The sequence below is a fragment of the Nematostella vectensis genome, chromosome 6 (genome assembly GCF_932526225.1).
Source record: "Nematostella vectensis chromosome 6, jaNemVect1.1, whole genome shotgun sequence".
Taxonomy (NCBI): domain Eukaryota; kingdom Metazoa; phylum Cnidaria; class Anthozoa; order Actiniaria; family Edwardsiidae; genus Nematostella; species Nematostella vectensis.
This window is the reverse complement of record NC_064039.1, coordinates 7,088,877-7,113,126: the sequence shown is the minus strand read 5'-3', so window position 1 is coordinate 7,113,126 and position 24,250 is coordinate 7,088,877. Positions and strand designations below refer to the sequence as shown.

The 24,250-nt window shown below is 37.9% G+C and overlaps 3 protein-coding genes across 7 annotated transcripts; 1 reads left to right on the top strand and 2 right to left on the bottom strand.

Annotated features, from left to right (window-relative positions):
• Positions 1 to 593: 593 nt before the first annotated feature.
• LOC5515072 (histone-lysine N-methyltransferase NSD2) lies at positions 594 to 12,692 on the bottom strand. 3 transcript variants are annotated; one of them, XM_032384638.2, is made up of 9 exons: positions 12,264 to 12,692; positions 7,793 to 9,701; positions 7,298 to 7,503; positions 6,965 to 7,077; positions 5,769 to 6,018; positions 5,119 to 5,421; positions 3,350 to 3,508; positions 2,699 to 2,954; positions 1,691 to 1,931 (listed from the first exon to the last, which is right to left on the bottom strand). In XM_032384638.2, exons 1-9 carry the CDS (start codon positions 12,571 to 12,573, stop codon positions 1,925 to 1,927), a joined length of 3,513 nt encoding a protein of 1,170 aa, XP_032240529.1. In that variant the 5' UTR covers positions 12,574 to 12,692; the 3' UTR covers positions 1,691 to 1,924. The 3 variants fall into 3 exon arrangements, with proteins under 3 accessions (XP_001635219.2, XP_032240529.1, XP_032240530.1); XM_032384639.2 differs by having other exon boundaries at positions 2,699 to 2,945; XM_001635169.3 differs by lacking the exon at positions 2,699 to 2,954 and having other exon boundaries at positions 594 to 1,931.
• A 505-nt stretch (positions 12,693 to 13,197) lies between these two features.
• On the top strand, positions 13,198 to 16,430 carry LOC5515021 (vesicle transport protein SEC20). The gene is made up of 5 exons (XM_001635119.3): positions 13,198 to 13,432; positions 14,258 to 14,349; positions 14,625 to 14,729; positions 14,932 to 15,050; positions 15,206 to 16,430. The coding sequence occupies exons 1-5, from the start codon at positions 13,244 to 13,246 to the stop codon at positions 15,400 to 15,402; spliced, it is 702 nt and encodes a 233-aa protein (XP_001635169.1). The 5' UTR covers positions 13,198 to 13,243; the 3' UTR covers positions 15,403 to 16,430.
• On the bottom strand, positions 16,119 to 21,176 carry LOC5515073 (deleted in azoospermia protein 1). Of its 3 annotated transcripts, none has more exons than XM_001635170.3 (8): positions 21,078 to 21,176; positions 20,782 to 20,847; positions 19,779 to 19,870; positions 18,740 to 18,885; positions 18,428 to 18,474; positions 18,075 to 18,123; positions 17,687 to 17,784; positions 16,119 to 17,254 (listed from the first exon to the last, which is right to left on the bottom strand). In XM_001635170.3, the coding sequence occupies exons 1-8, from the start codon at positions 21,078 to 21,080 to the stop codon at positions 17,180 to 17,182; spliced, it is 576 nt and encodes a 191-aa protein (XP_001635220.1). In that variant the 5' UTR covers positions 21,081 to 21,176; the 3' UTR covers positions 16,119 to 17,179. The 3 variants fall into 3 exon arrangements, with proteins under 3 accessions (XP_001635220.1, XP_032240584.1, XP_032240583.1); XM_032384693.2 differs by lacking the exon at positions 21,078 to 21,176 and adding an exon at positions 20,970 to 21,042; XM_032384692.2 differs by lacking the exon at positions 21,078 to 21,176 and adding an exon at positions 20,955 to 21,035.
• Positions 21,177 to 24,250: the final 3,074 nt, after the last annotated feature.

Sequence of the window (24,250 nt, the reverse complement as noted above, 5' to 3'; positions counted from 1 at the left end):
ATTTGCTTGCCAGCTATTTTACTATTATAAATCGTCCAAACATTTATTTCATGTGATGTATGCGGCATGTACGTCCACAGGCTCCCGAGTGGTCAAACAACCGAAAAATACATGAATATAGAAAAAAAAACATATTTGTCCTTTCACTTTATTCTTTAAAATCAGATTAGAAATAAAGTTTTTCTTCCCTCTTTGCAGCGGTTGGTTTCTTTTTCTCGTATTTTAGGTGGGTAAATTGGGCTTGTTTTGAGGTGAAAATGCTACTTCAAAGACGTAAATACACCTATATCAATTACGTTTGACTATAAATGGAACAAAGTTTGGCCTATGATAATGTCTTCTTGTATTAAAACTGCGTTTAATCATTTTATGACCCTCGCTACAAACTTAATTTAGCCTCACTGAATGTTACAAAGATACAAGACTTGTTTTCCCTAACCAGTGGTGCTCTAGGCATTCATCATTTTCCATTTCCAGAGTCAACCTTAATTGGAATAGGTGTATATATGCATTGCCGATCCCCATGAGCGTTCATGCGCATAAGTTGGGGAGCCTGTGTTACGTCTATGGAGTGTACGCAGACGTGAGCAGGATTTATTTCGGGATGACACAAGTGTCATCATCATCATCTAAAACTTTAATAATCAAGTAAACGTCAAGTTTATACATCTTAATGACTTGGAGTCATAAAAACACTACAATAATTAAATACTTACTACTGTACATTTGGATTTTAAAGGCACGCATTGTGTAACAAACTAAAACTACTTTTTACTTCAGATGTCCGAGTTGGTTGATTTCGCTAGGTTAAATAAATCATAACCGGCTAACTGGCCTTTAATATTGACGCTTGAACGTTCTTGTCGTGAGGTCTCTGCCAGTCACAAATGTGAAAATCAAATGCGCAAATTTTGGCGACAAGAGACGCAATAGCCACAGGAAATAAATTACTCAGAAGCTCCGAAATAAAATGCGATGGTTGAAACATCATACTTTAGAATGGAAAGACCCTCAATGTGATTGAACTGTACCCACCAAATATAAAAAAAATATATTCTGTCTTGATGGACTTTGACGTTTAGCATTTAGCAGGCGGAAAAAAAACATGTTTCTTTTTGCTTGTGTTCTTTCTTCAGATATACATATAGATAAAATACTTAATTAAAATATCAACTAGCTACAGATGTAAGAAATAAGGCGAGCTAATTGTTACCGTACTAGAGCTTAAAGAAGTTCAATCTGCCACAACATTGCAACTTGAAGATGACCATGGGAGATATGGCAAAGTCCAGAGTCTTTCTGCTCACAGAAACTCTTTCAGTCCTAATAAATTACATAAGTTGTGATGAAAATAATCTGAGTCAAGGTGTACAGGAAGACAAAGCGTTGAAGGTAAATAACAATTGCATATCAATGCGTTGTCTCCATGTTTCCTTATCTGTCAAACTTAATATAATAAAATCCTGTCCAGGATATGGTCATAAAAGGCGTAAGTATGAATTTGTGGCATCAGGAACCCAGCTCAAGGTACTCAGGCTTCTGCTGCAAATGGTCGAGCTCGGTGGGCCTAATACCAGTAAGGTCCCCGTTGATGAGGTCAAGGGCGTTCAGCACTTGGTCGGTGGCCAGGAACTTATCAGTCATTCCAGGAAGAACCTCGTCTACATGGTCTGTGCAAAGGAAGGTATTCTTGTCAGTGCTGTTGATCTGCCCTTGGGCGTGGCTCCTGCAGAATGAGTTGGGACACTCTGAGCAGAGGACAGTGGCCCGCTTGCCGCAGTTGTCACAGAAGTGCCAGGGACACTGCCACCGGCCTTGAGGCTTCTTATCAAGGTTCAGGCAGTCAACATGGTAGCATTTGAGGCAGCCACTTCGGTCACACATGATGAGCTGGCCTCCATCGCCGCAGATGAAGCAATCATCTTCATGTACTAGGGGGACAAACATGTCTTGTATTAGGATAGATCCATCGGATCTGTATCGTATTAGGATAGATCCACTAAGCTGAATAATTTTACTGAACATTATTTGCTAGGAAAACACTTGACAAAAATAGTAGCTGTGATAATTAAAACTTACATTGCATGCACTGTTTATTGCGATAAGGTTTATACATATATCTATAAGAACTAATAAGAAATTGAGTGACAAAAATAGTTAAGAGTAGAGTTTAAAAAAAGGAATTATGAAGCACATTTTGATGCCAACAATATTTTGCCACACTCAAATGAACTAGTAGTATAGTGGCATCCTGATGAGCTAAGCTCCCTAAACTTTTCTAAACGGGCAGAGAAGTCCCTACATATTACTGTTTAAATGGTGCAACAACATCTACAGCTTGCTTAGTTTTAATTTAAATGATTGGTAGACACGAACTCTTCATAAACATCTTTAATAACTAGTCACTTAATTAAATTTGAATAGCATTTAGCCTTGGTGTCAATTTGATCATTGTCTGTGTATAATAATTATATTTTTCAACTTATTTTATTTGTTCTTTACTTTTACTTATTAGCTAAAAAAAGGTTATAATGGGTGTACAATGGGACATTATTACGTCTCATGAGTAATTCACTATGATAGTAATTTTTTTAAAGAAAGCTATTCATGTTATTTATATTCTAATAGGTTTCTTTTTGTTTAATTTTTGCATTCTAATTATTCCAACCTTTCAACACATCATTTTACATCAAGTTACATTTTAGCTAGCTCCTCAAGTGGATCATAGGTAGTCCAAGGAAGCACACTGTTGAGAGGTGATGAGCCAGTCAACTTAATAGGAGGGCTAGCAGCGTTATAATCCAGCCCCATTTCAGAGGACTCCACATCAGAACAGCTGGTTAGCTTTACAAGAGCAGGTTGCTCCACGTGTTTAGGTTCAGTGGCAGAGTTAAGCAGTTCAGTTGGGTTTACATTGTATGCAGAGTCTGCTCTTCTGGAGGTATCTGGTGGATCTCAACAGAAAATGTTAAGTGAGTTTTGCTTTAATTTTATTGGCCTTGTCTTAAATGCAACAGGATACCAATTAATTGATCAATTTATATTTTTGTCCATTGTAAATTTACTTCAATATTTATTCATTCAAGTTTACAATAGGCTCTTGGGCAGGTTGGGATACTACATAATATGGGTGACAAAGTGATTGTTTTTATTGACAGCTTGTCAGTTGCTAACCTGAACGCTATGACCATAGTTTTTGCCTTATTTTAAGGCAGACAAAGCTAGTCATCCCAAAATAAAGACAACTCGACATGACCAGGAAAAAGTTACATATGTAGTTAAGGTGATCTCTGTGTGCGTCAAGGTCACCCTTACAGTTATTCATGGTGCCTTAAATAAACCCAATCACCTTGTTTAACTGCAGGCTTTTTCGGTTTCCTCTTCCTGCGCTTCAAGGCAGCATTCTTGGCTTTATCTTCATTCATTTGTGCATTCTGAGTTTTGGGCCGCACCCCAAGAAAGCCACTGCAATTCTGAGATCCACAGTGACACTTCTTTTTCTCATTACCTAAGATAATAACCATTTATAAGTGATTGATGGAAGTGATCATTGAGAGGCTCACATTATTGAAAACAATTCATACAAATACCAAATAAGCAAATAAAGGGCTAGCCCCCTTACACACAAGCACAATTCAAATTGTCAAGATAACACTTTTTGCAACACACTTTTACTCCCTTCATGAACTTAAATTAATCCCACAGTTAAGGGCCTACTGTTTTATCTTTTGAGTCCGTTGCTAGGGAAATTTGTTTGTTTTATAAAAGCTTCTGTTTTTTGTCAAATCTCTTGGAACTTTCAACTTAAGTGTTTTAGACATAAATGACACAAGTGATGATGTCATCTGACCCCTCTAATGGTCATGTGACCTAGAACAGAAAAAGGTGTTGGAGAAGCTACTGTTCAAATCTAACATCATATTTTTTGCAGAAATATTTTAACATTACTATTCTCTAAAACTTCACACATCCGATTTGCGAAATTTTGACACCGCGAGAAATGGCGAATTTTTATGTTCTTTGAAAACACCATATTTGGTAATATCAATGGTTTGAGTGATTCACAATTGTTGTAAAATGTTCAAAATTAACATGTTTTTCTGGCGCGGAAATGGACGCCATCTTGTTTATTCGCCATCTATTTTGATTCTTTAAATTAAAAACATATAAAAATTGAATTTTCTTTTACAAAATGTTGAAAGTTTATATAATTTCTTGGGAAAAAAAGTTAAAAAAATAAGTTAGAACTGGAGTTTTGAAAAAAATAAAATAAATGACTCAACCAGGGAATGGACCCGGAGCACTTGCTTATGAGTCAAAGGTGCTAACCACTGGGCCACGGGATCAACTTGGAGGACACGCTGCAATTTTAGTCTATTTAATCAAATGTAGCGCTTTTCTCTTTCATAGCAACAGTGATTTGTAGCAACAAGATAATACCATAGGCCCTTAAGTTGGTATTTCACTGAGTAAGATTAACCCATACATGAAATATGCCAATACAGTGGAACCTGGATTTTACGACATTGGATTCTACGATAACCCAGGTTTTACGATGGTGTTTCTTTCCCCCGGCGGGAATACAGTGAAATGTATAAGAAATTACCTCGATCTAACAATATTAGATACAACAATATTCTCGATTTTACGATACCAAATTTGTTTTCCCAAGCGTAATTTTGACCTTGATACAACGATTTTACTGATTCTGACTATCAACGAAGACAGAAAAACAAAAGACAACACAAACGTACATTTCAGTTGATACATTACAAATGATTTTTTTACTTGAGAGATCTTGTTTAGACAGGTTACAGTCTTACAGAAAGTAACTGAACAATCTTACTCAAGAGCACAGTTACTTTGTAAAGGTTGATTATTAACTCGACCTCGCTACAATAATATTTTCAATAGATTTTTCTTTATATTGCAAAATCGAGGACCTCTTTGGAACGATACCTCGATTTTACAATACATTTTCTTTCCCCTGAGGCGTATCGTAAAATCCAGGTTCCACTGTATTTGCACAGTACAAATATCCCTAGCTCACCATAACAGCCCAAACACATAAATGAAACATAACAACATTTGTACAGTACAAATGTCCACACAGCTCACCATGGCAGTCCAAACAGTAATCAAAGGTTAGCTCCTCCTGTGACTCAACATCCCGTGATGTAAAGAGACCAACACGTACTTCCCCATTCACAGTCCACTTTTGAGTCTCACAGTTTGGGTAACAGCTATGGTTCATAAATCGTGAGAGATTGCCCATGGGGCCAGCATCTATGATGCAATCCTTGTCGATGGTAAGCATGTAATAGTTAGTGTCATCGTCACCCTTCTTGACGCGTTCCCGACAGGTGGCATCATCTATCAGCTCTCCCACATACTCTATGACAAACGTCCCTTTCTTGATAGCTATCAGGTGAAAAATAAAGACACTTTATTATTCAACCAGAAGATTTTGTTTGAAAGATTTTGCTTTCACCTAGAAATTTTAATTGACTGAACAAGTTTTTCAGTACTTTTACAAAAACAATATTTGCTGAAATGTAGCCTTGGAACTTGTATCATTATAGAGATCCCCTACTGGATAGTGTAATGTGTTCTAAAAAGTTTTCCTACATCCTTTCTCCCCATAAACCTATAATGTACAGCTACTGGTACCTATTACATATGATCAGCAACAAAACTTTCTTGTATGTCTTATTCCAAAGTTTACAAAATTGGTTTAAGAGTCAAATTTTCGAAAGGCCCACAAGTACCTTGCTTTGATCGTAGGCCCCATCCTCTGGAGTGTGCCCGGAATGGCTCACAGTCCACATATTGGCGCTTTTGGAACCTCTGGTTCTGACATTTGTCTCCTGCCGGACATCTAGATGCAACACACTCAAACTGCAGCATGAGGTTCAGGCAGTTGGCGTCTTGTCCACAAGCCTGATCAGGGGTACACTCACACACCGGCATCTCACTCGGGTCAAGGATTATTCTCTGTGCTGTGGTGCACTTGTTGGTCTAAAGAGAGTTTGCATTTCAGTGGAAGATCAGGGTTCAAAATAAGTTTTTTTTTTAAATCTGCTAGATTTTTCCGGTCTTGTAGATTTCGGAAAAAAGGCTGCATACTAAAAATATGAGAAGGGAATACAGAGTGATCCTACTACACCAGCGATTAAATACATTTTTCACACACTTTGTTTCGTTTTGGGGAAAACATGCAGCTTCCCTAAGAGATATTAAAATTTTGTCCCTAGTGTAACAACTGATAAATCAATTTGAAATTATGATTTTATACCTGAAAAAAATGTCAATATTAAGCAGTTTTAATGTTCCTAAATACATTTTTCCTTAACAACAACAACAACAACAACAAAAAAAAATATTTGTGCATAACACAAGAGTTTACTTAATTTGAGTAAACACAGTTTATAAATTTTGAATCGTTCCTTAGGAGTCCTTATTTCCTGGAGAAAATAACATAGAAAACTAAACTCTGTCTAATCCTGACGATTGGAGAGACAGCTTGATATGATAACTACACAAAATGTCAAACTTAATTCTGACCGTTTCAAGAATAAAAACAGAAGCACTTTTTAGCTTTTAACTTTAATTCTATTTTTCAATACTTTGAGAGAAAAAAAAAACGGCAAAGACCAGACAACAGGCAGTTATTGCTGGCAGCTGGCCGCTATTTTAAACCCTGGAAGATGTTGACTTTGTCATGTACAATGCAAACACAAAAGATTAGAATACAACGCAAGCCCATGATAACTCAAGCAACCCATCATAACAATCTACAAGTGAAGTCTAATACATTGTTGATGATATTTGATTGAAAATATCTTGGTTACTTGCTTGAGTTAGCCGAATTGGAAATGGATGCTTTGTGTGACTCACCATTAAGCGGAAGCATAAAATGGCAGCATGATTTGCCTTCATTAAAGAAAAGCCAAGTAACACTGACCTTAATATGTTTATACTGTGGTGGCTTTTTGCAAAACCTCTGAAGATCCTGCTCAGCTTTGTCCTCTCTTGCCTTTTTCCACTCATCGTATTTCTCTTTCGCCTCAACAAGTGCTATAGAAATAGCAAAATAATAAGATAATTACAAACCCAAGTTGGCTGCTTTGTGAGAATCCGTAGAGGAAGAAGAATACATAGGGGAAGATGAATATCCCACCTTTTTGAGTAAAAAAAGTTTGTCTCTTTGATTAGGGTAAAATAACAAATAAATCACAAGCTTATGTCTGACACCTCTAATTCACCCCCTTCTCTTGTGGATCTTCTGCTTTCTCACCTTTTTTGAAAACTTTGGCAAGATATTTGTTATTTCCAGATTCTGTGCCTTTGTCCCCATCCTGGTAGCTGAACACCCTCCCCTTGTGGATCCAATAGAAGTCATGTGACCCCAAGAACATGACAGGGAACTCGCCAGGCTGGTGACGCATTGACTGGATGTTGGTAGGCACATCTCGGGGATTACAAATCATTGCTGGCCACCATCTAACAACAGACATGCCAAACTTATAAACCAAAGAATTCTATGCTGTTAGTTCTATTTGTATGGTAATAAGTATAAAAAAGTGATAATTTAGCATGATTCAGGTGGCTTTTTTCCCAGCAGGAGAAATTTGCTGACCCCCAGCAATCAGAGACAACCTTGCACATACAGCAACTTGTTGCAACTACAACACCCTAAAAAGAAATTGGCTGTAGTGTAGACAAAACAAATAAACTAAACTCCTGGATGCATTAAATTATTGTCAAACATCTGATTAAAAAGTCTTTTTACCTGTACATTCCAAGCTTGACCCAAACAATGTCACCATACAGTAATGATTTGCCCTCCACACAGTCCTTACAGTAAAAACGGCCCTCAGGTATGCCTTCATAGCTGATGCACTCAGGATGAAAAGCTGCAGGGCAACTCTCACAACAAATCAATGTGCCGCCAATAGAACACACAAAGCACCAATTCACATTGACGTGAGTGTGATGGGCTTTGCTCTTATTCGGCAAGAAGTGTTTGGCACACACCATTAGATGTGACGTGATTGGCATGCACCCCGCGACTAGGCACCCTGCATGGTAAGCAGTGGGACACCGGATGCATTTTGTCAGCCTACCCCTATTAACAGGGGTCTTGTTTGATATACAAGTGCTGCAAAAGTGTAAAGGACAGTAGATGCGATCACCATCAATCTTGGAACATTTGTACGACTGCAAGCATTCCTTGTGGTAAAATTTAGAGCACAGTGGTTGGCTGCAAGCTTTAACGTCCCCAGTTTGCCGACAGACAAAACAAGAATGAACACCAGATGTACATTCATCGCATTTGAATTTCCCTTTTGGGGCCGTGCTTAAACCAATACAGTCCGGGTGATAGGCACTGTTACAGTCGCCGCAAAACATCAAGTCATTCACTTGCTCACAAACAGCACAAACAGCTTCTGACTCTTTGTCTCCTTTGTCTTTTCTGACCTTAGAAATAGTACTGCTCTTTGTACTACTTGTGTCATCATCCATACTTGAAACAAGGCTGCGAGTCACATCAGGAAAACCATTTATTGGCTTCTTACTTTCACTTACTGCTAATATATCTGCTGAGCTTGACACTTGGTCGTGAGGTTTTTCAACTGGTTTTACCTTCTTTGTTTTCTCTGAGCTTTTATTAGCCACCTTTGCCTTTGGCACAGCTTTAACCTTCTTGTTAACACTGCTCTCCTTGCCAGCTTTGCTCTTCTTGGTGGTAACCTTGCTTTCCTTTGCACTTTTGCTCTGAATGGTACCTTTGCCCTCCTTGTTATTTTTCTTGAATTTCCTCTTATCCTCTTGAATAGAGTAATCCTGGGGCATAACACCCTCAGACAGTTTCCGTCGCCTTTTCTTTTTCCTGGGTCCCTCATCTGCACTTGAAGAGCTAGTCTGTTTTGCATCAACAGGAGACTGCAATTGACAAACTCCATTCACACCACTGTCTGTGCTATCTTCTGAGTGTTCTAGGTCTTTAACAATTATAAAAGTCTCTTTTTCCTTTGAAAGACGGTGGTGATTTTTATTTCCTTCTTTGCCATCTAGAGACGGTCTGACCTTACGAATCTTAAGCTTCAGGGCAGTGTTTGGAGAGACCTCTCCATTTACTGGTGACCCAGGAAAGCTCCCATTCAATCTTGGCGGTGTTTGCGGTGGCTCCTCAATCCCATGTAGCTTAACAACAAACTTATCAACGATTTCATCCTCATGTACTTTTGGTTTTCGTATACGTTTTCTCTTTGGTGAAATCTTTACTACAGCTGTTTCTAGATCTTCCTTAACAGTCACTTGATCCGTTTTAACAACATCATTAGTATCTTCTATGCTTTTTTGCTTTCTTTTCTTTTGTCCTTTTAACTTAGTTGTTTTGTCTCCCTCCCTCTCTGTGCTTTCAGAGTGTCCATTTAGATTTGGTAAAACCTCTGGGTGAATATGATCAGGTTTGGGTGCGAAATATTGACCCTCTGTTCTCACTCCATTTATTGCTTTTCTTTTTCCCTTTTTCTCGTTCTTATCAAAGTACTTAAAGGTGAAACACAGTTGTCGCTCTTGTCTGTTCATAGGCAGTGCCTTTTCAGCCACTTTTACAGCAGTTTCCCAAAGTGCGATACGTTTTGATGCAACTTGGTGTTTTTTGTTGTGCATAGAGGCTTCAAAATGATCTTTCCCTATAAAAATAAAATGCAGTGAAAATTAAAACCAGCAAAATAGCAGCATGTAAAAAAATGTGACTGGAAATCATAACATTTCAAACATCCTGATAATAACAGTCTTGCACTTGCTACCATTGTCAGAAGGAAATTTTAAGAAAGTTAGCCATAGTACAAGAATTAGTTTTGATTAAACAATCTCCAAAGCTTGTTGATTTTTTGGCATAATCTGATGAACAGCAAAGCATTTCTTTGACATGCTGACTGGCTTGAGCAGAGTGCCTAGGGTTCTAAATTGAGCATATAAACACGTTTTTTACTCATGATTCCTGAATGAGAATGATTAGAATAGAAAAAAACGTATGTTCATTTATCCCGCGTTCCCATTCCGGAATGGAATGAAGGCCACACATCTACTCTGCTACCTGTAGCAGAATGAATCGTGTAGCAGAAATGCTATTCTGAACATTCTCTACCAACCATTCCTATTCCAGAATGAAAGGAAAAAGTTAACCCTATTCAGATGGGGGGGTGGGGCTATTAAAGCCCCCCCCTGAAAATTGCTATAACTTTTGAACCATAGCAGCGAAGAGGCTAAATCTTGGTGACTTTTCCTAAAATCTATCTGCGGAGGTTTGATGCCATTGACATGTCGAGGAGACGCTCCATGTTATTTCTAATACGTCAAAATAATGTACTGATGGAAAGGCCGAAGAATGAACTCTCTCTCGTTTTGCGCAGTTTTCTAGTTCCGGGTAGCTTAATATTTTCACGAAGAGGATAATTCTTTACAATGTCCAGTTACTATTGGTTACCATATTTCGTGGGCAACTTAATTTCGCAAAAAAAGGATCTGCATATTTTTTTAAGATTTTGCAATTTGTGTTCAAAATCATTTTCAATTTCGCAAAACTTGGTCTTGGTCCTCATTAAAAAAAACAAAGGAAACAAAACGGAAAGCATATTAAATTTTGCTATACTAAAGTTCATAGGAATAGGATTTTGTGGGGATTAAATGTCGCGAATTTAAAGAGACCAATAAGGTATTTTGATTAAATTGTTCGCTATAACTTCTCGGTTGTGGCTAATTCCCCATCATTGAGGCTAATTCATTTAGCTTAAAATTAGCCACAGTGGCTTGTGCCCTCAAGATCCTAGTGCACACGGAGATCAAAGCTGTTTTTAATCACTAAATTTACTAAGATGACACTTTAAAAGCTAACATTATGCATTTATCATAATTATGAGCAGCAATACATGCATGCAAATACTTTTTTTCTGTAATAATTCCAGATTTTTTTCTTTTGCAAAAATCATAAGAATCCAAGATGGAGGACCCAAGATGGCGGATTGATTGTAAATGGCCTTTTTGCATTGTAAAGCCGTAAAAAGGTTGATTCTGACATATCTGAATGATGCAAGATGATTTCAACCTGATATCTGATAATTTAAGGCAATATTTGAAAGAATAGCTTAAAATCGTTTTTATGACGTCATTGGGTTGTCATAATTGTGTCGACCACACCCAAAATAGGGCATCTTTGCATGCTGGTGATCATCGTCTGTAAGTGAGATGGTCATAGCCTAAGCAGTCCATGAAACCAGTCAGACAGCTCAAAAAAAGCCCAGTCTAAATAGGGTGAAATAATAGGAAAAAATCCACATTTTCTATTTAGATCTATAAAATAAACTACACGATAGATGTCTAGAGTAAACACAATAAATAATAATAGACATAAGAATCTGTCAAAAATGTGTGAAATGCAATTATGATCATTCCAAAATTTTAATTTTACTTTATTACCGCGATATTTTAGGGTCATTTAGAGCACAAATAAATACAATATTTCGAGATCGGCATGCATATAAATTACACCGCTAGGGTGCCTTTAATTTGCCCACTCGTTTCGGCGGGAAAACACAAGCGCAATAATAGTGCTTCTATTTTGGGGCTGGCACCAACCAGCCAGAGCATATTGAATATTTTGCACATCTAAAGCGGGAAAATACAAGATTAGTTTGGCCCAGTGTTGACAAATGAGGGCGAACTGACAAGAAAGAGGAAAAATAGTAGAATGGGATAGTCAGATCACTAAATCCGCGAGAAACAGCTGCTTATGTTTTTGCCATGCGCTCTCGGCTTGGTCGGGTACTCCGTGAAGAAATGGCGAATCCTAAGTTCTAAAACAATAATGAGCCTCCAATTAATAATGCTGCCCGCATTCCTTTTTACATAAAAAGCTTACAAACTGGATCTTGAAACTACCAAATATTGCCCTGGAGTTGTCCCATGGCTGCTTGATTAAGGGCTTACCCGGAGAAATCGTTTCGAAACAAAATGAGTTTCTAACGCGAAACACTGCTCTTTCGTTCGACCGAGCGAGAATGGGGGCCGGACCTACGAAATCACAACTAAAACCCTAGGATTTCGACTGTGATGTTGCGACCGATAAGCGCTAATTGTGTCGATATATCTAGAGTTGGATAACACCTAGAGTATAACTATCATACACAAGTCCTTTCCGTTAACTGCTGATATGACAAGGCCTAAATAAAACGGTGATGTGTTTAGTAATATACCTTCGAACTTCATGACTGATCTTTCGGAGGCCCAGCCTCGCACGGGGTCTTGACCAAAAAATTGCACATGATAGTACCTCGCTCTACCCTTATATCGGAAGTACACAGCACTATTCGGGTCGTAAGCCACCATAGAAGGCCACCATGGATGTCCTGGGATCTTAGACCAGACCACATCACCTACAAGCCACGAAGCATTCGCAGGCGAACTCGTTGACGTATTAGCCGAAAAGCGCTTCGAAGGCTTCGTCTTTGACCCTGATGAGCCCTCAGCAAGGACAAGCGAATCCTTCTCTATCGTTTCAGCCATCGAATACGATGGCCGAGCGTTAGAGACACTCAGATTTCTATTTTACAGTTGTGCACTTTTAGTAGCGACGAGCAGTGAAACCTTCCAAACGAACGTCGGACGGGCAAAATATAGCTCGCGCTCTGATTGGTTATTCGATTGCACATGGTCTGAATTTTGGCGGTCTCCCGAGGGGCTTCCGAAAATTCAATATACGATAGTACACCAAAAAAAAAAAAAAAAAAAAAAAAAAAAAAAAAAAAATATATATATATATATATATATATATATATATATATATATTATTTTGGTATATATATATATATACATATATACCATCTTTCTTAATCCATCTTAAGCTCTCTTTTATTAAATCAGGATGCTCAATATCTCAAAAAATGATGTGACATTAACCATATATCGCATTATGTTGTATTCTACATTTGGAATGTTTTAAGAGCAAACAAACTTGAAAGGTGAAGAATTTGCTTGTTTTATGTCGATTTTGCAAATAACAAGAATATTAGCAGACGCAACAAGTGGTTGTTTTGATTAATAAACAAATTTAAATTTTATAAGGATTTTTACATGCCGTACTCGTACTATTTCCGACAATGCTACGACGAACCCTCGAGAAGAACTCGAGACTCCCTTGACTCTTAGCGAGCTGGGTCGTAGTAAAAAATTAAAAATGGAGGCCAACGAAACGTTAGATGTGCCTATACAGGCCAAAATCCAAGTTAGGGACATTGTTAAATTGGAATTTGAAATACAGAGTATCGTGCAAGAGATACGAGGCTGCGATGGACCTTTAAAAGTATTAGATGAACTAAATTCCCGCGCCAAACGAACAATTAAATCTTTAAAAGGAAAAATACAGGTAACTTTTCGGGTGTTTATTTTTCAAATCAGCTGATCCATTGGAAAAGTAATGTTAGATGTTTTTTATAAAATAAGAGGTGAGAATTTGTGGCTTAAGATATTTAGGTAGCTAGATCTCTCTTTTGATTTTGGCAAATAACAAGGTAGGCAGAGTACACAAGCCTATACCTAGGACTCAAGGAGGAGAAGAGGGGAAGGGTTGAAGGTTGAAGGTGGAAATCCGGACCAAATTTCCGCATTTTCACGGGTAATGGTTTTCACGGTTTTCACAAATAACAGAAAGCGAAATTTATAAAAAAAAACACAATTTTATATGATATAGAAATTTACAAATTATGGCCTAAATTTTCCTGCTTTCATGAATCATGGAGCAAATTGGGTCTTATCATGGACTACTAAAAAACCCTTTGCCCCCCCTGAGGACTTTGATCAGGGATAGGGAGGGGATGTTTTCCCTTTGAGCATACCAGTTTCCTTAGTGAACTCATACTCACTTGCGGTAGTACTCATTTTCTTTCATTTGGGTGTACCTTCCAATTGAGTGTGGAAATTCACATCCCCTCTTCCTGGATATGGCCTATGATGTCCATATAACTTTATTTAACCACAGATTTACATCAGTTAAAGTGTTTCTGAGGCGAAAATCGTGTCAGGCTGTTCTTAGGCTTATTATAAAATTCAATCTTTGCTCAATATTATAAAAGAAAAATCAAAATAAAAGATTGCAAGGAACATAATCCTGCATCCTAAACAAAACAAGTATTAGCTGGGATCATTAACATATTACATTACGATTTGTTTTCTTTTCTTTTTGGCACCATAGCATCTTGAGCAATTGGCTCATGAACAAGACAAAGAAACTGACAAAAATGCAATACTTGTTATCACTGAGCAGCATCACAAAGAACTAGCAAGGTGAGAAAGTTTTTATTGGGGGGGGGGGGGGGGGACATGAAAGTTGAAAATGCTACACATTTATGAGGGTCCTCAAGACCATGGTGGGGAGGTTTAGGGAGAACATGTACCCCCCCCCTCCCCCGCTCTCCTTTTTGATAGCAAACATTAAGCCTTTTTTAATGAAAACTAATTTGTTGAGGTTTTGATATATTAACTTTTGATTGTAAATCTCTTTTATACATAAAAATTTGCTTCAAGCATTGTATCCAATATGTTTTCTCTTTTTCTTACAGCATGCAAACTTCAATTCGCAAAGCTAATTTGGCTTGCAAAGAGGTTATTGACCGAGGGGAGAAGGAAGCTCTCTTTGGAAACTCATCAAGTGACATTCGAAAAAGGTATAGACAATATGGGACACCCCTCCTTCTGTTCAGTACCACACATTCTGTAGCTGATTACCTAAGTTAGAAAAAAGTTTCCCATTTTTTTTTCAAAGCAGCCACTTTAAGTGTCACACAACCCTTCCCCAGCTTGTGGGGAAGGCATGCATGACACTATAAGCGGCTTCTAAGCAGACTAGATTTTTTTGGCTAATTTCAGAAACTTTAACAAGGAGAGCTTAGCAGAAACAACAGGAAACATCACAAAGGATTTGATGAGCATAGCAAGAATGATGGAAAGCCAAGTACGCCATGCTGAAGAAGACGTGCAGATATTAGGTGAGGTTGTGTGTGTTGATGTTGGTTTTTTTTATTTTGAAGGTTATTTTGGATGTGTGCATGTGTAGATGATGTCGGACATGTTGATGAGTAGATGTTGGGTGAGGTGTACCTGAGAAGGGAATTGACAGCTTACTTTTTCTGTCTGTCTACAGCCTCATCCTCTGCTACTGTTCATTCAACACAGGAAGAGTACAAGGGACTATCTGGGGTCATCAATGCAAGTAAAAATCTCCTAAATAAGTACAACAGAAGAGAGGTGACAGATAGATTACTGATTTTTTGCGGTGTTGTATTATTTGTTGTTACAGTGTTATACGTTGTAAAAAAGAGACTTCCAAGTGTTTGGTGACATAAAAATAATTATAGCATAAATGTTTGTTAGATATTTTTCGAAGAATCAGGTTGCATGGTGTGAAACTAAAGCAATGAGAAAAAAAAATATTTTTATCAGGGATAAAAATTAACATTGAAGCTGTTGTACGGCTCCCTGAAATCAGAGAAGTTTTGCTGATGTTTGAGCGCATTCCCATTTGATCTATTACCCTGTCCCTACCCGCTTCATCTTGTAGTGTTTTTTCATTTAATTTACCCTGTTTGCAAATTAAGCAAATAGTTACTATTTTTATATGAGAAGGTCCCTTTCCATAATTTCTATTTTTTACCCAGAACACAAGCAGGCTCCCCCTCCGCCTTGGTATGTGAAGGGTGAATCTAAGCACACAAGCAGTAGCAAATCTATGGGAGGGGGACAAGGAGGTTTAACCCCCCCCCTTGGGCTGCCTTTTTATAGTTTCATTGTCTGTTCATTTCAAAATAGTTACAAATGTAAAATCATGATGAAAATTTTTGGGTCACACCCCCTCCCCCTGGCAAAAAGCTAGATCTGCCCCTGAAAAGGTTCAATCTTAGGTTTTGCTTGAAGCATATGTATTACCAACAGAGTTTGTACTAGGGGGGGGGGGGTGTATTATTAAAAATAAACAGTTTTTGCAGCTGATTTGCATAACTTGTCCATCCATATCGCCACATGATATCTGAAAATTTTACTCAAACAACAAATGTATGTAGATAATATTTACAATATTTATTGGACATTTTTACTACCATAGTGCATAAATACAGAAAATGAAGTATAGTGCAAAAAGACTCAAGACAATCTGAAAATCCATTCACAACCTCAAATGTTCATTCTATTTTCTTCTTACAGCAACAGGCTTAAGCAGAATATGCTAATAAAAATACAGTACACAGTAGGTAAAAAGCTAGGCAACAAATTATTATGAAATTATTAAAATATAAATTCATTATATAAGAACATACTAATAAGATTGAGACAATCCCCTGTATGAGAATAGATTAAAAGATTCACTAAAATAATGAAATGGAGGTTTCCTGTGATTATGGATAGAACTATATTACTGTATTGTAAAATCTGCATCTATTGTCACAATGGTCCAGGGTAAAAAAATCTACACCAACATTGTAATTCTGAAATCAAATCAACTGTTGCTTGTTGTTTCCTAGAGCAGTTATATTTTATAACAGTTCAGGCCATTGTTTTACAACAAATCCAAGTATGAGAAAAATGGATCAGAGGAAAAAACTACTTACATTTTTTACATGAGACTTTAAAGTTATAAAAGTTACTTCTTGGAAAACAGCTATAAAATACTTAGACATCACAAAAGTATACTCTTTCTTTATACAAATAACACTGGACTACCTTATCGATTTTGTGCTTCACATCAATAATATACATCAAGCCCCCTTCCTATAAAAATAGAACTGAAGTAGTATTGCAAAGAAAATGGCTGTTTGACATGATACCATCTCTAGTTTAGAATATGAAGACTATTTAAAAATGGTGTAGCTCAAACAATGTGTGTACATGGCATCACCTGTTTGAGATGGAACTGGCTAGTTTCAATGGATCTGCATTTCTGTATTTGTTTCTGCCTCTGCTTTAAACACACCCCAAGGATCCAGAAAAAAAGTAGCAAGTAAGATACCCTCGTAGAAAGCTTTCTATCTAGTTATTTAATTGGCCTGCCCAGTCATATACAAAATAGACACATCAATAAGAATTAAGTCTGCTAGCTGGATATTAATGGCACAATTTACTGCACTCACTGGCTACGATTTCTTCTAAACCTGGGTGGTAGAGGATTCCTCTTTTTCTTTGGTCTTTGTTCTGGTTCAACCTGAAGTCAAATTGCACCTAAAGGTAAGCTTAACACTAAGGGGAGATGGTTGACAGAACACAAGGAGACACAAATAAAAATCAAATTGTTACTGTTTGCACCATTGTAAAACACATCTTTCAAAGAGCAAATATAAAGGAATAAAATGAAATTGACATGGGCAGTAACTTAATAGCAGTGCCTTTTGGATTTTTCAAAATCCATATTAACAGCTTCCAGTAAAGATATATCGATAGAAACACCACACATGATTGCTGACATGTTAACATTTATGAAGACAAATCTTTGCTGCAGAGTTTTGACACCCATTGATGGAAATTTGCTTGACATTCTCTTGAAATTTATCTTGACAATTTTAGCATTAAGTTAGTGTAGGTTTGATTTACACATTTGTTAGTCAGATAATTTAACGAAAGCTCACAGGCTACATACCTGGCACGCTGTGCATTGTTCCTGATTATACTGCATGGTAGCTGGGCTTGTGGCTGGGTACCAGAATACTGTGTCACCTTGAACGGCATAGTAGTACCCTTTAGAATAATAATAAAAATTAATGGTAAATTATGACAAAAGAGGTTAAAAGTAGCTAAAAAAATAAGGACCAAAACAACTTTTGTGCACATAGTATATTGGTTTAATTTGCTTTATGCCTTTTTTTCTCAAGCAGCTCATTTTTCCAAGAACTGTCACAAGTAGTTCTTGTTGTCAACCTCAAAAAAATATTGGACACATCAGAAATGGTTTAAAAGCACAAGAAGCTACGAATTTCCTACTAAAAATGACCTAAATTACTCTATAATTATAAAATAATATACAATACCTGGAGTTGGGTTAGCTTGTTGTGGCATTTGGTAGTATACATATTGATTCTAAAAGAAAGAATATAAACATGAATATAATACATTAGGGTTCAACCTGTGAATGTAATTAAAAGCCATCAAGGAAGTGTTGGTCAGTACAAAACTTCAAAAGTTTTCACTGATGGAAGGAGAATGCAGTTGTAAGTAGAATCCCTTTGAGTAAGTTTGCAGAATGCTCGAAATTGCAGTAAAAAACATGAACATGAACCCAATGTACTTATTTGCAAGCTTGCAAATAAGTAGATTGGTCCCCTTCCCCCTTCTGAAAAATAAAAGCCATTAGCCCAAGAGAATATAGCAATCATAGACTTACCATTGCTTGTGGGTAGTAGTAGACTCCCTTGGATGGTGCATTTGGCACTGCAATACAATGAACTAGAGGCATTACAAAAAATACAGGGCTGGTAGAATGAATGAATCACTGGTCTTTCATAAAAAAACAAGAAATCAAAATTTAAAAAAAATCAAGTTAAATAACACATTCTGAAGTACAGCACTTTGAGATGGTTGAGGCTTTTAACTTGATAAAAACATCCCATACACCCTGTATCAAACAATTAGACTTTTCTAGCATATTTCCTATTACAACCAAACTACTAACAACTCTCATATGGCTAATTCATACCTATTACTGTCTCGGGTGGGATGTTTGAAGCTAATTCTTTCTTGACAGCTGGACCCAAATTTAATTTCTTGTTGCGTAGGAAAAGGGTTCCCATAGCCTTAACACAGGACACATCCTCCTGAGAACGGAAACTGACAAAGCCATACCTACCGATGAAAAGAATAGGAAAGGTTATTTAAATAGGAGGGGGGGGCTTAAACCAAAGGATGAACCCTAAAAATTTACTGAGCCACACACTCTGGAAGTGTCTGCTTTTTTCTGTTCAGTATTTTTTTTCAGCTCGATTTGCTCGACTGATTATTATTTTTAAGATTTTTGCCTGCTGTATTGTTTTGGGGTTATTTTCGTTACTGACTACTTAATGGGTGTATAAGCCGCTTTCCCCAGGGGTAGACCCCCGGGGACCATGGGGGATTTTGCAAAAGCATTCAATCGAAGTGCTTAAAATCCTCCCTGGGTATGGAGCGATAAAAAAGTGAAAAAATCATTACTTCTCGGAAACAATTTAAGTTCCAAATAAGCTGTATACAAGGAAATAAAATTTCCCATTGTTTTGCAAGAAATACATGTGAAACGTCTGTGAATTTTTTACTCAAGACCTTTTTCAACAAGAAGCGCTCAAGGACATATATTGCACGCGACGTACAGGTGGGGCACGATACAAATTTCGTTATTACTTAACTGTGCATAGGACTTATTACAGGCGACGTCAAAAGCCACAAGTACAAACGACAGGAAATCTTTTTTAATACTGCTGACCATACAAATTGCCAGGGTAATCCCATGGCGTGGGTAAGTACTATATTTTCAAATGCGATATAATTCCCCTCCCCCAAGGGCAAAAATTGTCTTACAATCTCTAATAACGCCCCACATTGCCCGCGGTTAGCCCGGGGGTCGACCCCTGTGGAAAGCCGCTGATACACATTAAGAGCTTGAATGAAAGAAAGACAACAGCACCAGTAAGTGATAGGACACACCCATCCCCCCCCCTCCCTCTCCGCCTCTAACATTTCACAAAGAAGTTATCTGATCTCACCCTTTAGATATTCCGTCATGGTCAAAGATGACCTTGGACTCCACTACATGGCCAAAATTGGCGAAGAAATTGGCCAACTCCTCAGCAGTTGTCTGGAATCAAAAGCGTATTTGTCATGTAAATATTTGTTGTATGGATTATCATTGCATGGCCACTTTTGAACAGCAAACAAAAACTTGTGCAATTTACCAACTGTCATCCCCTAGTAGAAGGTTAACATTTTGCTTAGAAGCCAATATATTTTAAAGGTATCTATTGGGGCCAAAAACGTTTAACATATCCGACGAAAATAAGCAAGAATCCAAATTAAACTATTTCTCCACTTGACCGGGGAAATGGTATTATTCTTATCATCGGATGAGTAAATATAAACTAAGTCCCCGCTCTTTTCATCACGTGTCAGGTTTCGGCCATAATTAGTAAAAGCTGGTGATTCCACGGCTGGCACACGAAGCCAGCTGTATAACAAAGACAATCAACACATTCCAAGACTAAATCCTTACACAAGAAATAGGTAATTCGTCGAAATAAGATAAGAACCCTAGTGTAGTTCGTAATAAACTCGACTTCAAGTGCGATCTCAAATTAATTGAAGTACTTGAAATAGTTCTATCTTGAAAACGCGTAGACGTGTACGTAAACGTGTGTATGTAAGCCGAGAATTTATACCGTATCTGCAGTAGCTAAAAATTTGACCTCTCTGTCAATAAACTAATCATGACGCCATTTCAAATCATTTAGGCTAACTATACACACACGGCGTAAACAACAGAGGGTCAAGTAGGCAATTACCGGAACCGTAGGAGTAATGAACGAGCACAGGAGCGGGAATCCTCGCAAAGGAAGCAAGCGCATCTTAATAAATACTGCGCTTATTACAATGAAAGATGAGAAATAAGCGTCTTTGTCGTACAAGAAAGACGTATAGGAGTCTAAAGGGGAATACACTTAAAGCATAACAAACCCGTCTTTTGGTTATCACTTCGACAATGGATTTACTTACCAGGGGCGGCAAACCTCCAACGAAAATTTTGTTCGGGTATCTCTTTCCCAGTAAAAATGTATTAGCCTAGAAAAAGGAAATGTGCGTTAATCGAGAATTGTAGAAAAAACTCGATTCATTTTGGTAATCATTCTCAAGCAAATAGAGGAACCATATATGCAAATGTTACGAACGGAAAACCGCTCAACTTCACTGAAATGGCTTCCTCCATTCCAGAATAAGTTGCCCATGCGACCTCATGTGAAAACTACTACCGTTTCTTTAGATGCAAGCTCATAGAAACGAAAATAACTTACCATTTTGATAAAAAGAACGAAATTCTAAGGAGCTACGAAGGTAGGTATTGATATCTTGAAGTCGCACGTGAGAATGACAACGAATTCTCACGCCGCGGCCTATTTATACCAGCCCACTTCTATTGTCATCCAATCAAAAACAGAGCTTGCCTGATCACAACAAAGCTTTTCCAAACACACTTTTGCTCATTACAACACTCCCCCCTAAAGGTTACTTGTATTATTATTAGGAGTTGGCTTTCCTAGGATGTTTCTGTTTAAATACAGTAAAAAAAAGGTAAATTTATTTCTCAAGTTGGGTGGTGATCTCTAATGTTATTTTTTGATTGTCAAGATTAGCGCCATTATTCGTTGACAGCATAACTAAACTCTGGTTTCCATTAACACCTGAAAAGCTACTCTTCTTGACAGGAAGAAAATACCGACAAGTCTTGATGTCAGATAAATCACAGGGCTAAAATGAGACTAGCTTGCGAAACTTTCCAGGAGTTTGAACGAAGTTTGAATTCTTTTGCGCTTGATGACTCTAAATGACGTGACCCTCAAAGAATGGTCTCTACACAAATATTTGATATACTCCTAAAACCTTCCTGGGTTACACTTTAATATAATATTGAAGGGTTACACTTCAATATTATATTGAAGTGTAACCCTTGACGATTTTAATAGGAAACTAAACTTCTTTTAATCCGGAAGTGGGCATTTATAATTCAATAACGGGCTCCACACACACTTTTTAAACCTTCGAGCTTACAAAGCAAGACCGACAAAGTGAATATCAAGTGTACCGGACCATCTCCGAGCGACTGATATATCAAAGAAAGAATACATCCATCCTCCCAAACACAGGGGGTTTTACAGCGAGAAAACTCTGAGGTCTCCGTGGAGGCTTAGAAGAACTCATACTCGAACATCAATCTACTTAGTCTCCCAGATGCTTGGATCAACAAGCGAGCGCGGGAAATTTTTGGTTTAAAAACCAAATATTCCCACGCTCATACTATCGAAATGTTTGCTCAACTAATATGTTTGTAAAGTTCCTACACAAAACGCTCTGTTGCAATAAAGAATGACAAATAGACTCTATGCAATATAAAATTGGTATGTCCCAGAGGGAATCGAGGGAAGAGACTACTCTTTCGAGATGACAAAACAACGGCGTTAATGACAATGTCTCATTAGTGAGTACCGCCAGTTTCAGCCGCCCAAACTGAAAGTGCGATAATGTATTCAAACGCCAATTGATGCCAAGAAAAACTGCGAAAAACAACGCGTCTTTTGTTCACGGGATAAACTGGTTAAAATGCTGAATCGATTTTAATTGGTAACGGCAGCTCGCATTTATAATCTCATTTAGAACTGTCACTTATGCCGCTGGTATCACTTTCCCGTAAAGTAAGATAAACATTGCTAACAAACTTGTCAGTCAAGTCCTTCATGCTCTTCTGACAGAGAGAAATGATTATCCATCTCTGTCTTTGTTTTTTTTTAGATTGCAACATGTAACGCACGTCACGCCAACACAACAGACACCAGGCTGCTCATAGGCGCGTGCCCCCTTATGTTCATATGTTCAAGTGTGAGTGGTTCGACATTTTGACATAAGCCCAACATAACGACATGAACATAACGACATAAGAAAAAAAAACATGTTTTTTTCTTTTATGTCATTATGTTCATGTCGTTATGTCGGGCTTAAAAGAGTGCACGCGCCTGTTTTGTTATGTCGTTATGTCACTAGTGTGCACTAGGCATTACATTTCAAACTTTATCGTTTGGTCGAGAATTCTCGCTCCCTAATTGGCTACTCTTAAGGTATTTCTTCTTTTATTTACCAAACAATCAGAGAGCAAGAAACATGATGAATTCTCGACCAAACGTGCAAGTTTTACAGTGAGGATGCAGAAAGCGGGCCATGCTGAACTACTTTGACCAATCCGATTCGGCTTGAACACCGTAAACATTTTAAACGTGATCAAAATGTTGAGGAGTCTCGCTACTAGACTCAAAACGTTTTTTTACCACTGGTGACAACCACATGTGACAACCACTCGTGACAACCACTCGTGACAAAACCATAGGTGACCACCACTGGCGACAACCACTCGTCTCGAGGCAAATAGCCAACTTCTCCTCCTCCCCGGCTAGAATAAAACAAAATGGCGGCTCGGCGCATAGTAACCCATAGCTTCCTTGTTTTGTCTCAGGCCCGTACCCAGGGGGGGGGGGGGGGGGGGTGCCCGAAGGTCCACTTTCGGTTCTCAATATAATAAACGTGCTATTTGTAGACAAAATTATAAAGCATAATCTAGATCACTCAGGTATGTAGCCAAATCCGACAAAAAAACCGCCCCGTGGAGATACTGCAAAGACATAAAAAAAATCCCTATTTGTTTTTTTGGGAGTGGTCATTTTTGGTGGTGGATTTTTATCAGAGAAATCACTCCCCCCTCCCCCCAGGGAAAATCAGGTCCACTTTTTCAGATTTCGCACCCTCCCAAGAAAATTCCTGGGTCTGGCCTGTGTCTTTATAAGAACGGATAGACGCATAGCGTAAAACACCATGAACATAGCGTAAAAACACCGTGTAGACCAAAAAAATCCAGGTAAACAGCGAAAAAAAACTGTGTAAACAAAGCGAAAAACACCGGGAAAACATAAAAAGCACCGGGTGAACATAGGGAAAAACCCAAGCCTGCAGACACATTTTTTACGGCTGATTATGTTCTTAACGATGTTCTTAAATGTTAGTCTTAAATGTTAGGTTGTTACTATGAGCACAATTTGATTCTTCATACATTTAAAACGCATCAGAACTAAAAAGTAATTTTTTTTTCTGCTTTCTGAGCCTCTCAGATCGCAGCCTAGACGTTCTTATAAAAAAGGCGTTCCTATAAAAAAAATAGTGTATACTGTTTTAAACTGTTCAACCAAGGGCACAAAACGTATCTGTTCCACAAAATATCTGTTCCGCAGCCTCTTTTTTTGCTGGGAAGATGTTAGGCTGCTGGGAAAAAAAATCGTCCAGAATGGTTCTGCTGGCAAATTAGTGGGTCAAACTAGTTGTGCTGGAGATATTTTTGGGGGCGCTGGACCGAATACTTGGTAAAAAAATCGCCCCGGTCGGTTATACGGACAATCAGTCATGTGCTTAAATGCCTAATATTAAAAGC